The sequence below is a fragment of the Polyergus mexicanus genome, unplaced genomic scaffold (assembly GCF_030449975.1).
Source record: "Polyergus mexicanus isolate NDT 795.1 unplaced genomic scaffold, iyPolMexi1.0 SCAF_12, whole genome shotgun sequence".
Lineage (NCBI taxonomy): Eukaryota > Metazoa > Arthropoda > Insecta > Hymenoptera > Formicidae > Polyergus > Polyergus mexicanus.
In genome coordinates this window covers 669,121-683,579 of record NW_027223332.1, presented here as the reverse complement: position 1 = coordinate 683,579, position 14,459 = coordinate 669,121, and the positions used below count along the sequence as shown (strand labels likewise).

Genomic DNA, 14,459 nt, shown 5'->3' with positions numbered 1-14,459 from the left:
AATAAATATGTATACATCGAGTAAAAGATAACCCCACACGACCCTCTCAACGTCGAGAAGCAAGAGGGCTTTATAATATTTCGTAATGTAAGAAGGGAAGCGGCTTCCGATAGGATACGTGTCATCCACTCTTTTTCCATCGATAATCAAAACACGATGATGTTCTTCGATTATTTCCAAATATCGCCGATCTTCGCGCGTTGTCGCCACAAAATTACCCTCTTTATTACTAACAAATACTGTGTCTTTTTTCGAATAACCGATGAAAGAAAATTCTCAAGTCAAACGCGTATTGAAGATGAAGTAACGCGAAGAAGCGGGAAGAAGACGCGGGGGGAGCGAGGAATCGCGAATATCTCTCGCGATGCCGGTAAATTCCGGGATCTAAATTTAATGACGTACTATATACACATACATACGAAAAAAGAGAGAGAGAGAGAGAGAGAGAGAGAGAGAGAGAGAGAGAGAGAGCTAGATAGATAGAGATAAAAGAGCGGGAGGAATCGGAGCGCAAGCGCGAAATGTGAGTGTCGGGCCAGAATACGCGCTCTCTCTGTCTCATAATAAGTGTTCCACATGACGAAGCCGGAAAGGATCCTCGCTCTCTAGTGTCGCGACGCGACTGAGTGCCGGTATTTTTAATATCGTTCTTCTATGTTTAGACAAACGAATGGAACGTCAGTCGTCGTCGTCGTCATCGTCGTTGCGCTAAAGACGGAACGGGAAACGTCAGGTGTCCGTTATCGGGTGGCTCGCATGTCGTAGTCGAAAGTCCCGACGCACTTCGGTTCCGCTTTCTTTTCTTTTTTTTTCCAATTTCCCGATTACTTTTCCATTTCTTTTTTTCTTTTTTCCCCCTCTTCTCGCGACCGCTTACGACGAGGAAGGGAAAGACAGTCGCGGGTTCTCGGCCGGCTTTGAAGAGCCTTCTGTCGCGCGAAGAAATGTCAGGACATTCCTCGTAGGTCAGCGAGCAGAACGATTTTAGCTACGGCCTTTAAGCCGGTTGGACACTTCGGACGCGTCCGTCCAGCAGAATCCGCGCGAAATCGCTAATTGTCGAAATCGACTTGTCTACAAAAATAGTCTATCGATAGCAATCGCAGACGAACATCCTTGCACGGTTTAAAAGTTTACATGAATTGATTATTAAATATCTCGAGAATTAAGCTACAATTTCAAATTTTTGAGCATTTAAAATCAAACATCAAATAATATCTTCTTCTTCTTTTTTTATTTGATACAGTAAAAATAATTTTTTAATATTTTTACTCTTTAATTTTGTTATTTACATCATTATATTCCCGAAAGCTAGTTTGTAAAAAGCACTTCACTGCAGTCTCCTATAACTTTACATTATAATATTAATAATACTTTATATTTTATTTATAATTTATATTTAAATAATTATATATATATATATAATTAAATTGTTTTAAATAATTAAAGTGATTAGTTTAAAAAAATTATCGTTAAAATTAAAAGTAGAAATTCCATATTAAAAGAGAGAGAAAGAGAGAGAGAAAGCTTTTGAATCAATGATTGAACCAATATATTATCAATAAATCAGATATAGAAATCGAAGCGTTTAGCATTGAGCAGCGAGCGCGCAATTTGCATCGCGCATTGAAATAGATTAACTCACTTATCAATTCGACACGATTATAGACACGACGAGAATACAAGTGCGAGAACATAAATCTCGTTAATCGACGGTTATGCGGAAGGAAAATCCTAATACATTCTAGACTGGTAGAGCGTGTCAAGATTAGCAACTCTATATGTAATGCAACATGTGTATATAAAACGCGCCTTCTGGAATTTCTTGTCGTTGAAAAAAAATTGAAATCGCGATTTTTGAAAAAGAAAGAAACGATACTCCGATAATAATTTTCGACGATTATATTTTATTATGACAATATTTTTTGATGAGAAAAATTTTGACGTTACAAAAACTAGCAATTGTATTTATAAAATAATGCTTTTAAACCGATATTTTGAGCGTAAAATTGAATCACAGAGGCATTAAACATGCGTAATTACATAGTTGTGATAAGCACGATGGATTTTCAAGCAAAGAATTTTATAATTAATAAATCTATATTTCTTTAGATTTTAGATAAATAAAACTAACGGTCTCCAACGATAATGTCTAACAAGTAGCATGAGTAGAGATCAGTGGGGCGATACAGCTACCGATCGTCGACGATAATCGGATAAATATCTAGCGTCATTCACAGTCATCGCGGAGACGTTACAGTGCTCGTTTTATCGCCGCGTCAACACCGAGTCGTGCGATCGTCTTCGGGTCTCGCCTCATGATAAGCGGGAGTGAAATAACCGTGTAACTTCATAGATACGTCTACTCGTCGGTGGAAAAGTTCACACCTGGACGTGAAAGATCAATCGTTCGAATAAAAAGATCGCAATTTCATTCTTTTTTTTTTTTTTACTTTTCAACCGTCATCGGAAATAATAAAAAAATTGTCCGAAAGATTAGATTAATATTTTTAATCAAACAGTCGCGTCGCGCGCGCGCGCGCGTTGATAAGATCCTCACCATTTTCGTGCATTTATAAAACAGCATCTATAAATCGAAGGAAACAAGATTCTAATCGTCAAAGAGCACCATCGCCTTTTCGAAACGTTTCTCCCTCACTATTAAGAGGTCGGGCCGGGAACAACCGGGTATAAATAGAGAAAATGCAAGATTTCAGGGGTCAGCGGGACAGCCGCGAACAGCCACCTCGATTCGTTGGCGATTCGCCTGTTTAATATATTCGCTTAATATATATTATATATGTATACGGTGTGTGTATGTGTGTGTGTGTGTGTGTGTGGAAGGGGGTTGGGGGGGGCAATAAGAGGACAGCGCGATTCGCGCCGTTTTTCCCGCGCATTTTCACCGCGTTTTATTTTATAAACTATCGCTGCGTTTTATGCATCTTCTACGTACATTGTTGTCGCAGGAATTTCATGTCACGAGGTCCGATCCGGGAGGAACCCGCGGGCGAAGGTTACAGTCGCTGTGCGCGCGGTTATCGTATATCGAATCTTTTTAACAAAGTCCCGCGCTGTATCTGAATATATTATACATTAAATATTTCCGAGTAAGCGACAAGTATACGTATTCTTATACAAAGTATATTTAAATTGATAAATATATTAATTGATTAATCAAGTTTTTTTTAAATAAATTAACGACCTAATATCGTCACGTATTGAAAGAGAACAATGTCTCGTATACACACCCATGCGCGCAGAGAGAGAGAGAGAGAGAGAAAGTTAGTTAGCAATTCATTTAACATCGTCTGGAAAAATAACAAGACCGTTTAATTGGAATCTTTTTATAAATATTTTCGAGATGTTAAAAAAAATAAAAAAAAAATAAAAAAAATCTTGGAATACATAAGATGAAACCAGCTCTTGGCTTCTGTCAAAAGCTAACAATCATCTAGCACTTTAAATATTTCGATGCGGTTTTCTTCTTATAGAACGATAAATTGTACATATTAAAATCAATTATTGTACAGAAAATTTACAGAACAATTATTTTTAATATGCTGCCCGTTGATTTATCCTCAACTCATGTATCATTATGCATTTCCGTGAACGACGTTGACTTTCAATGATCCGATGACAATAGTTGTCACGATATTCCGTCGCCATTCATTGAGAAACTGCTCATTAGTGGTCGATGCGCTTGTGCGTGTCGTGATGACGATAAGAGGCCTAATGTATTGTATTAATACATTACAGCGGAACTGATGCAAAGTGCCTAAATATTAAATAATTTCGGTCACTTCTAAATTTACTCAATTAAACATTTATCCCATTGGCTGCATGCGTGGAGGAAATATTAACAGGGAATAGTAAGCGGGAAATAGTAAAAATAACATTTTTTATAATCGTGGAACATACTAATATATAAAAGAAATTACGCGATATTTTATTCAATAATATTATATATATTATATTTTATAAAGGAATATTGTAATTATCCAAATATTTTTTTTTATACAAATTCATAATCGTTAACAAAATAGAACAAGTATATATAATTTATAATTTTTATAATAATAAATGTTTTAATGTCGTTATATTCCAGCTTTACAATACATGTAAAAAGGGAATATATTTTTTTATGCAATTTGTACTAAATTTGTAAAATTTTTTCCGATGTACGTTGTACTATATTTGCTCTTAAAGCGGACATTATAAAGGAAGCAATAATATAAAATATTCACTGTTCTTTTAATTATATAATTCGTCCCAAAACAATGATAATTATAAAAACTCACGCATCTACGGAAATATTCAATAATACAGATAAAAATTGTATACCTATTTTTTAAATATATCTGCGTTTGTATCGTTTCATTTTAAAGAATATGTCTTTCTTTCCCCCGCTGTCATCGCTTCCAGATCGCAATTGGCGGGGATGAAATTTAGAAACTCTTCTCCGGAATTATGACCGTTCATCGAGCCGCTGTTCCACGCGGCGCAGACTCCTCGAGGACGCGAGATACGGAACGTAGAGCGGCAGCCGAGAAGTGCGGCCTCATCGTAAAACGTTACGTAACACCGATAGAGCGCCCTGTTCCTCGCTCGCCCCGCGCTCCTGTCAGTCGGACTAGACGCGCGTCTTATCACGTCGCCGTGTGTATCGCGCCGGAGGATATATATATACGTCGTCGCTCAAGGTCCGCGACGATTGGGATAACGCGGCGGAGAGGGATCCATGGGAAATTACACATACGGCGAGATATCGGCAAGTGAGAATTTGACAAATAACGGAATCGCGAAGGGCGAACGAACGGTTCGAGTCGCGCGAGCGACCGAAGACGAGTGGGACGCAAAAACCAGATAAAGTCGGTTTTCTCTCTTTTTCTTCCCCCCCCCTTTTTTTTTCCTCTCCCCGATAACAATTATTATTTCGCTCGCGCGTTACGCAATTCTCCCGCCGCTTTCCTCTCTCGGCAATAGCATTCGTGTTACTGGCCAATGACCAGGGCTAGATAGCGCGCATACATGCGACCCACTTACGGACTTGCTAATCTTGGACTATAACTCGAACTAGATTCCTCCGAGTTACTACGTCCTCCTCCTTCTGCTCCTTCTCCTCCTCCTCTATTTTCTCCTTCCCCTCCTTTTACGATAATTTTACACCATAAAAAGCTTATCTCGCGCGAGCTTATTTCTCGCCCTTCGATTTCATCAAGATAATTTTTTTTTTTTTTTTTTTTAAGATCAAGAGAGGGAGGGAGATGACATCTCGAAAAGATAAAAACAATTTATGAATATTTTCATCGTAAAACGCATTATTTTAATTGTAATATTGCAGATAAATCTGAGGAAATATCTCGAAAATTAAGGCGGTTCTTTGGCACGTTTGGAAAAAAAAATATATTGCATGTTAATATATTTCGATTGGCAACGCAGATGTTTTGTAAAAATTGCGCTACACGACTAGCTGAATATTTTTTAGAAAACCTATAACAATAATTCCAAGACATACCTAATGAAAAGAGATGGGAGAAGTAAATCACATAATCTAAGGATGATATGTTATTCTTTCTTCTTTCTCTCTCCTTCCTTCTCTTCATATAAGGCCTGAATATACATACTTATCGCATTTTAAATACAAAAAGTAGAAAGAGGCGCGGCTAAAATGGATAGATCTATCGCGTCATGATATCGAGACAGTTAAACTTGTAATTTCTGGAAGATACTCTTCCGGCTTTGTGTGTCTACGTAATGGAATCTAAATAAACCCAAAGGAGAGAGACGCTTGGCTCTCGACATGAATAGAATCAGATATAAAGGCAAACATGAAACGTAACATGAATACGTAAGCGAAAACGACCCAATTGCATTATAATGGTAATTTATCACGCAGTTCATCTTTATCGTTTGCCTTCTCTAGGAAGACAAAGATGTTTTTTCTTCCGCGATAACATTTAAATGGATAATTCTTTGTTGATCGAGCGCGCAAATGAAAATGCCGCGTGCATTCTACAGATCCCTGTCTCTGGAAGAGAGGAAAAAAAAAGAAAGAAAAAAAAATCATTCCAGAATCTTTTTCAAACGATTCTTGTCCCTGTTGAAAAGAAGGAACATTCAACCATAAACAGTCCTTTCCTAGAAAGTCTATCATTGGATGCGTGTATGTATGTATGTGAAAACCGTCCCATTTCTAGATTCTTCTGACGGATATTATGAGATCATAATTTGAAGGAAAAAAATTGGGAAAAATATCATAAAATCTCTTGTAGCAAATTTTTAATACCGCAAATGCAAGCAAATTGACAATAAATAATAGATAGAGAGAGAGGAGAGAGAGAATGGCATTTAATTCAAATACCTATTGTAAAAAAAGTCTCGGAAAAAACCTTATTAAAATAAATCATCAGATTAATTGAAAAATATTTGTCAAACTTTAATAGAAATAAAAAACAAAGAGAGAGAGAGAAAGAGAGACGCTTTCTCACTTAAAGGAGAACAATTTTTCGCAAGTGTTTAGACAGAGGTAATATTTCTCTTCCACCGGAAATACGTCTATCTTGACAAAAGAAAGACGAATCCTTCTCCAATTTTCTGCAGTTAGAACTTATGCGAGCTACGCTTACCTGAACATATTTAAAAGCTGTTTTATTACGCGCACATTTTTTTTTACAACGCTGGAATACACACCCGTGCACGGGTATATGTATTTCGAGCTTTTTAAAATTTGTCCATGATATAAAAAAACTCTCAAAATATCTACAAATATATTCCAAGATTAAATTCGCGCGATTCTACAAGATTCTTAAATTTACAAAATACGAAATCTATTTGTCTGCATTTCTCTCTGAGAAAGCGAGCTGTCAATGGTATAAGATATCGTATTTCTGAGAAAAGGGCATTTCTTGTATAAAAATCATAATATTTTCAGAGTGCAAAAACGACACATTCTGCGAATACGCGATAGTATAGAATATCTTTCGCTGTGTCGATGCGAGCGGAATGCGCGCGATACGAAAAAAAAAAAAAAAAAAAAACAAAGAATAGCCTCGTCTACGAAAATATGACGACGCTTTCTTTGCCACATAGCCCGAATGAAAAAAAGATTGCGTGCGAAGAGAAACGACAGGCACACATATGTGTGTGTGTGTGTGTGTGTGCACGCGAGTTATACCGGCTAGGACAAATCGATCTCGCTTTTTTCGCGACGTTTACAAACACGTGCTTTCCGCGTCCGTTCGTTGACGTTATAGCCGCGAAATGTTCGGCAACGATTCGATCGAAGGAACGTGTCTCGCTCTTTCAGGCAGAAAAACGGATCCTCGACAGGGATCCGCACCAGGCTGCACGAGAGGAACGAGATGCGCGCGAGGAATATTTCTCCGAATCGGCGCGCTGACCAAAAGACCGAAATCTGACAGTTGTATTATAATGTGTGCTCGATTCCTTGCGGCGAGCCGAGTAAGCCCCGTAGACAGCCGGGTCGGTTCGTGCAGGAAGCCCGCGCGGCGCGCCTCTCAAGTCAAGCACCACGTGCCTACGCTCCATGGTATTGGCTCGCTCGGCGCGGTGGCGTCTCACACCGAAATGTCTACATGCCGCGCGATGGCCGGTGTGCGTGCGCGTATATATACAGATATACACGCTATATTATAATATATTAAAGAAATATCTCTCTGGACAGACTCACCGATACGATCCATTACGTGATCAAGCGTGCCAGGCGAATCGGACCCAAATTCGTGCGGTCGGCCGTTGTTTACGATCGTCGGACAGAAAAAGGGAGAGAGGAAGGAAGAGAGAGAGAGAGAGAGAGAGAGAGGGAGAGCTGTCAAAGAGAATTTTCATCGGTCAAAAGTCAACGAATGTCGAAGCGTAGGCCGAGGCTGTCTCGCCGCCACCGTTGCGTCGTCGTTCTCATCTCGTTGACGTTGTCATCGTCCCAGCGAGACGCTGGGTCCAGGTCGGCCGACGAAAAAAAAAAAAATACGTTTGAAAACACGTGCGTCGTGCGAATTCCCTCGCGTCAGAAGATCCGATGCCACGACGCGTCCATGCGGCGTGGTTGGCTCTGCGCGCGCTCTTCTCCCGCGCGCGTCTTTTCGCGCGGCACGAACGACGCGGCGACGACGACGCGGTGGCGGCGGCGGCACGCGCTGGCAATAAAGAATTATATACACGCGACGACACTCACCGACGTGTAATTAAACGTTCCGGATCCGTCCCACGCTTTTCGATCCTGCACCGATGCGCCGCTGTCGTTCTCGGTCTCGCGCGCGTCCCTTCTCGCCGCTGCCGCCTCTGACAGATAAACAGCGCGAACGCGGCGAGTCAGTCCTTGCCGTCAGTGCCGGATTGACAGTTGCACGATCTGTCTAACAGACAGGTGCGCTTCCATCCGGCGTGGCGGGAAGCTAACGTCAAGCGGCTCGCGGCGCTATCGTGGCGCCGTCTATCGTCAAGGGAAGGACAACGTCTTAGATTTACTCTCGATACGCGTCGATAAAACATCGTAAGATACTGACAGCTGACAGTTTGACAGCTTAAAGAATATAACCTCTCTTCTCTTTTGAAGGTGTGAAATAAAAATTTAATTTTTAATTATAAGCACGTATAGCATAAATTTATTTCTATTTTAGCTTTTCGTTAATATCATGAGGAAGAATATGAATACTCGTATCAACGGGACAAATGTCATTCTGGTACCGTATCAAGAGAAGCACGTCGTAAAGTTTGTATCGTTATATCATACCACTTTCTTTCCTTCTTTATATATTCTATACGTAAGAATTAATTTCGTCGATGATTCATGCGAAACTTATTACATTTAGATATCACGAATGGATGAAGAATCCCACGTTGCAATATTTGACAGGCTCTGAACCGTTAACGTTGCAAGAGGAGTTCGAGATGCAAAAGCGGTGGCTCGAGGATGAAGATAGTAATTATTCGTTAATTTGGTATCAACGTTGTTCATGTTGGACCGAGTAACTTGAGCTTCAAGCTGTTGCAGAGTGCACCTTCATTATTCTGGATAAGTGTGTCTTCCTGTCCACTGGAAGCGAAATAGGTATGCATGGCAGATTGCGTCAAGATTACACGCACAGTATATAATTTTTCCATCGAATAATTCATTTCAGATGCCATGATAGGAGACACGAATTTATTCTTTAATGATTCGCAAGAATCAAATATTGCCGAAATAGAGATTATGATAGCCGATGAGGCACATCGAGGCAGAAAGAGAGGCTGGGAGTCTGTTATTCTTATGCTGCATTATGGTAATTTGAATTTGATACCGCTAGCTAGTTTCAATATTCTTTTCTTAATGCTAATTTATATTTATTTCGCCACAGGCTTCGAAACATTGAATATTAATCAATTTCGTGCCAAAATCAAATCAAACAATGTAATGAGCATAAATATGTTTGAGAAGCTTGGTTTTCAAGAAGTAAGTTGAATGTCTTGATCTTTAGTCGCATGTTTACACTAAATATTTCATTACTACTATATAGATAAAATTATAATTTAGATAGAAAAAAGTGAAATTTTTCAAGAAGTCACTCTCGAGAAGGAAGCGTCTTCTGATTGGATGAATTGGTTACATTCTGAATTACAATCCGTTACGCCTAATTCACATTGACTTGCTGTTCAAATATTGTTATTTTTATACACTATTATAGTAAACTACTAATCTATTTGTAATTATATAACTTTATCCATATATATGGATAAAAAATTTTGATAATATAAAATATAAAAGTTTTTAATGTATGCCTCAGTTTCTTCTCACTACAATGTATAATAGTGATTTTTGGTAGAGCCATTGGGATGTTGATGTAACGTAATTGATGTAGTTAAATCAGTGATTGAACACAATTGAATCTAAATGGTTACGGGCGGCGTCTACATGATAGTATCAGTATCACCCTTCAAAGTGGCACCATCCATTCAAGCACCTCTATCAGTTATGCAATAATAATATTTACCTTACCTGATAGCATACCACGAAACGTGAAACAAACGATAAGGCTTGTGATTTGTTAAGTAAAACGAAATATGTCGGTGACGAAAGTTCTTTGGATGATAAATATTATGCAGAAGAGACCATTGTTGTATAACTCCATGGTATATGGTTCCTTCTTCACGAGCGCCGAGTTTATTCGACAGAGCTTCAGTAATGCATCCAAGGTGAAATATATATTGGATTTTTGGCAGACACATTTTTTGTAATATTGTTCACGCTAATGAGTGGATTGTAATTGTGTATAGTTGCCAATCGCCGAAGAATCGAAAAATTCCGCCGATATCAAAGGGCCGACATTAAGGCAGATACAAAGATTTTGTGAAACATTGAAACTTGTAGATGAAGATACTTCGATGCAATCGACGAATTATAATTGGCCTCAGTTGAAGAGATATGCAATCTATGGCTGCTTCTTGGCCGGACCAATATTATATAGATGGTATTCCGATTACTGAATTGATGTAAAAAGTTCTCTCATTTGGCTTTTTAATGAATTTATGAATTAATACAAATGTTATAATGACAGGTACAAATGGCTCGATACATTTTATAGCGGAACATCCGTTAGAACTGTGCTAATGAAGCTCTTTGCAGATCAATTCATCTTCACACCGCCGTTACTTATGATATTTTTTATTAGTTTGTATCTTCTTGTGCACTTCGTGCAAAATTCAATTCATCATTTTTTTTTATATATGAATTACAATTAAACCTTGCAGGTATGAGTTTGATGGAAGCTAAGTTGGATATCTTTCAAGAATGCAAACTCAAGTTTCTGCGCACTTTTCAGGTTCGTTTCGTGATACAAAAATCAGGTCGCAAGTATTATATATATATTTGTTTTCTTCTTCAAGACTTCGTGCGGATATTGGCTACCGGTACAACTTGTAAACTTTATGCTAGTTCCGCCATCTTTACGAGTGACATACGTTAGTATTGCTTCCTTCTGCTGGATCAATATTCTCTGTTACTTAAAGAACGTACCTATCATTGAATATGAGCAGAGAAAATAAAATATTGAAAATCTATGTTATGCGTACATATCAACATTATGTACCTGAAGAAGTAAGTAAGATTCTCTCGTTAAGATTGGAAGTTTATCTATATCTTTTGGCTTGATATTATAATGTTGTTGCTATCGATGAAACTATTCCAAAAGATATCAGAATAATATTTGATGCATAATTAGCATATGTAGACAAATGTTTGGCATTTATTTTCAAAGATAGTTTTATTTACAGGAACACAGCGTGTTGCGTTGGAATTGAGTATAATTATTTCCCTTCAAAAAATAATGAAAATGAAAATGCTAGGCCCTCAGAATTTATTATTTATGTACAGAATATATCATTGTCACTTGCGGCCTTATATCAATGAGAGATGGTTTAAACAAACCAGCTGAGATTAAGAAATATAGATATAAAAAAAAAAATAAAATAAAATAAAATAAAATACTGTATATGGAACATTGTTGGGTGATCTTTGAAATATTTTCTATTATAAGCCAGCCTTGTGTCATTCAATAGATTAATCTGCAACAAATTGAATTAATCTTCTGGAAGAGAATTTCTTTCGTATTCTGAATGTTACATGCTATCAGAGACAAGTATCACATGCGATATTATTGCTAAGTAAAAATGACGAGCGATTGGTGCTTGGAGTTTATATATCCGCGTTTTATCAACTTCTTCTTTGAGAGCAGTCTTGTGTATGTCTCTATATAAACTACATTATCGTGCGCAGATATACGAGTAAATACATGACTCGACAGCAACAGCACGAGTAAATAAGCCCGACTGTTGAGTATTATTACGCGCGTGCTGAGTCATATATTTGTCTAATTCGATAATACGATTCAATCGTATGATTATCGGTGAATAATTAAGAAAGACGTCTAAGAGGAATCCAACCCTATCTTGTGGACGAAAATATATTGATTGTTCCGCTGGTTGTACGCTTTCTTAGGAGTCGCGCCGCTACTATAATATAAATAAAGATCAACATATGAATGATCAATCAGTCAATGGCCGTATTCAGCAGAGAAAACCGCTCAGTAGCAATCGAACGCGATTGGCTCTTACTTTTAGAACCAAAATATCAACGTCGAGTGTTGACAAGACGATAACTGAGCGCTTTCTCTGCTGAACGCGACCATTGTATGATTTCCGCGCTTAAGTTTACTTACCATTTGCGTCCTGTGGCGTTAATGGTTTATCGATCACTTTTTGGATGACATGAATCCACTGCGATCTGTCGTCATCGCTTTGCGCAGAGAGCAAATAAGTCCTATCGGGTGTCTCGAGAGTAAACGAAAATCCTTGGTCTCTAGCACCCGGCGGTACACCAATCTTAACCGCAAAACCTTCGGAACTGTGTCCTAGGAAGATTTCACCCTTTGGATGTGCATCCTTGTAAGATAAAGAAAAAGTTAACACAAAATAGATTGATCGAGTAATACGAGAAATAAAATTTAAAATATGCAAACCATCGGATCGTCGTGATACATGAGTTTTCTGCCATCCAAGGTAAACCATCTTTTTTTATAAGCGTCAGTATGTCTTGGGCCGGTTTTCCATAGAAAACCTTCGCGCGCAAAATCTCTCGTGAGTTGCGACAGTAACTCGTTTTCAGTTGCACCCGGATATGCCACCTGTAACCGATGTAGCTTCGCACATCTGATTGCGAGGTACCAATTCGTAATTACTTCCGGATCCTCGTGATATACATAGATATGTCTCGTTGTACCATCCTTCATAAAAGACAGCTGAAGACTGTTTTGATTGCCAGTTTTAGGTGGTGCAAACGCCACGTTCAATTCCGATATCCTTAACACAGCTTTGGGTTCCTTGAAATAAATATAAAATCATGTTATCGACATGTATTTTGATACAAATTACATCTATCTCATTTGAATCACCTTATTTTCTTTGACATGATACTTGAGTGTATCCTCCGCCTCACAGAGTACAAATTTTCGAGGATGATAACGTGAATCTTCCTTTCCGCGTTTCATTAAAAATCCTTCCATAAATCCTGACACATAGTTATTTTGTCTTTCGGGATGACAAAATTCTTCCCTCTCATATTTTGCTCGTATCCATTGTTCTACTAAAACTCTAATAATTTTCAAAACTTAGTTCCTATTAATACAAGCACTTTATATTAAATTTTGATAGAAATATACAATTTAATGTTTAATTATAATCTACCACTGTTAATTGATAAAGCGAATAATATGTCATCAGAGATAATAAACTGAAACAGGAAAATCACAAGAAACACTTGATAACTTACTGTGGGGCATCTGGGCTTGGTCTACGATAGCAGGAAGGTACACGTTCCTCATAATGCAATCTCGCTGCAGTATTACCCACTTCACGTATTCTATTCACTTGGGAATCTTCCCATCTATCTAATTTTAAGTGCTTCACTTTCGATATATGTGCTCCCATAGATCTGTGTACGCCGGCACATCTTGTACAAACAAATATACCTATGTTGTAAGACGCCCATTCTGGATCTGAAATGTGTAATGATAATTTGATTAGTAAAACAATAATATGCAAAGTTTTACTTAAAATAAAATTGAAAAGAAAAATCAGATATCACGCCCGTTCTCGGTAAAGATCATTATCGTTTCGATACAGGATGTTACTTATCACACGAGCGATTAAATTTGCTTGCGTTCGTAATCGATTGTAATCACACGAGTGATTAATTACCACGACGTTAAATGAAAGCATTACACGAATAACATCAACACCGAGATCAGCAACACTTCGCGCGATTACACAAATGCAATATTTAAATATCACGATATAAAAACAAACACGTCTCTCGAAGGTTACGCGACGATTTTTCGTAGATGAAATCAAACGTACGCGAATTGCACGCGTCTCGCTTGTCCACGACGAAGGTAAATGAAACCTTCTTACGGAACGCACTCACTCTTGGCCCCACAGTCCGCGCACACGTTGTTTCCAGGCTTTTTGAGGAGTTCCGCCAACAACTTCTCGTTCGTGTCCGCCATCTTAAAACATTGACATACGACAATTGTTCATACACCGTGGACGAACGCGGCTCCTCCTTTTTGCGATTCTGCCATATGGCCGTGTTCCAAAATTCACTGCCAGTACTGAAAATCTATAGTTCACGTCACGTATATTATAGATTTGCAGCACTGGCAGTGAATTTTGGAACACGGGCAAATCATGCACAGATCATAGATATGTAAAACACATAAACGGAGAATTAGCTGCTGATATTGGCAAAGGGAAATGGCAGGAGGGGTAGCCCGTATTAGATCGCATTGAAAATTGAAATTTAATCGATAAAAAAAAAAAAAAAAACTTAGATCTAGCTTTTATACTTTAGAGAACAAAAAAAAAAAAGGACTTTTCGTTCTTATATTTTACAAAAAATAAAATTA

The 14,459-nt window shown here is 38.2% G+C and overlaps 3 protein-coding genes across 4 annotated transcripts in view; 1 reads left to right on the top strand and 2 right to left on the bottom strand.

The window, feature by feature from the left end:
• Window positions 1-8,358, bottom strand: part of LOC138938459 (uncharacterized) — a 31,585-nt gene extending 23,227 nt beyond the window's left edge. Inside the window, exons 1-2 of one of the 2 annotated variants that reach the window (XM_070305445.1) lie at window positions 8,198-8,358; window positions 7,694-7,831 (exon numbers count right to left, since the gene is read on the bottom strand). In XM_070305445.1, the coding sequence (XP_070161546.1) occupies window positions 7,694-7,706 (13 nt within the window). In that variant the 5' untranslated portion in view covers window positions 7,707-7,831; window positions 8,198-8,358. Of the gene's footprint in view, window positions 1-7,693 lie in introns of both variants that reach the window. The other variant, XM_070305446.1, reaches the window with a different exon arrangement.
• On the top strand, window positions 1,414-11,761 carry LOC138938463 (uncharacterized). Its single transcript, XM_070305452.1, has 11 exons — window positions 1,414-4,771; window positions 8,643-8,734; window positions 8,835-8,944; window positions 9,017-9,073; window positions 9,144-9,284; window positions 9,360-9,454; window positions 10,276-10,469; window positions 10,557-10,669; window positions 10,750-10,820; window positions 10,885-11,095; window positions 11,272-11,761. Exons 1-10 carry the CDS (start codon window positions 4,742-4,744, stop codon window positions 11,041-11,043), a joined length of 1,062 nt encoding a protein of 353 aa, XP_070161553.1. The 5' UTR covers window positions 1,414-4,741; the 3' UTR covers window positions 11,044-11,095; window positions 11,272-11,761.
• Window positions 11,134-14,116, bottom strand: LOC138938458 (arf-GAP with dual PH domain-containing protein 1). Its single transcript, XM_070305442.1, has 6 exons — window positions 13,979-14,116; window positions 13,325-13,550; window positions 12,948-13,146; window positions 12,516-12,875; window positions 12,216-12,438; window positions 11,134-12,009 (listed from the first exon to the last, which is right to left on the bottom strand). The coding sequence occupies exons 1-6, from the start codon at window positions 14,058-14,060 to the stop codon at window positions 11,942-11,944; spliced, it is 1,158 nt and encodes a 385-aa protein (XP_070161543.1). The 5' UTR covers window positions 14,061-14,116; the 3' UTR covers window positions 11,134-11,941.
• Window positions 14,117-14,459: the final 343 nt, after the last annotated feature.

Excerpts from the sequence above, each read along its gene's own strand:
- LOC138938463 (XM_070305452.1), top strand. The coding sequence starts at position 4,742 with ATGGGAAATTACACATACGGCGAGATATCG. Across the intron at positions 8,945-9,016 it reads GTGGCTCGAGGATGAAGATA|AGTGCACCTTCATTATTCTG; the intron begins GTAATTATTCGT and ends AAGCTGTTGCAG. Across the intron at positions 9,074-9,143 it reads GTCCACTGGAAGCGAAATAG|ATGCCATGATAGGAGACACG; the intron begins GTATGCATGGCA and ends AATTCATTTCAG.
- LOC138938458 (XM_070305442.1), bottom strand. The coding sequence starts at position 14,060 with ATGGCGGACACGAACGAGAAGTTGTTGGCGGAACTCCTCAAAAAGCCT. Across the intron at positions 13,551-13,978 it reads CGCGGACTGTGGGGCCAAGA|ATCCAGAATGGGCGTCTTAC; the intron begins GTGAGTGCGTTC and ends TACACATTTCAG. Across the intron at positions 12,876-12,947 it reads ATCATGTCAAAGAAAATAAG|GAACCCAAAGCTGTGTTAAG; the intron begins GTGATTCAAATG and ends ATTTATTTCAAG.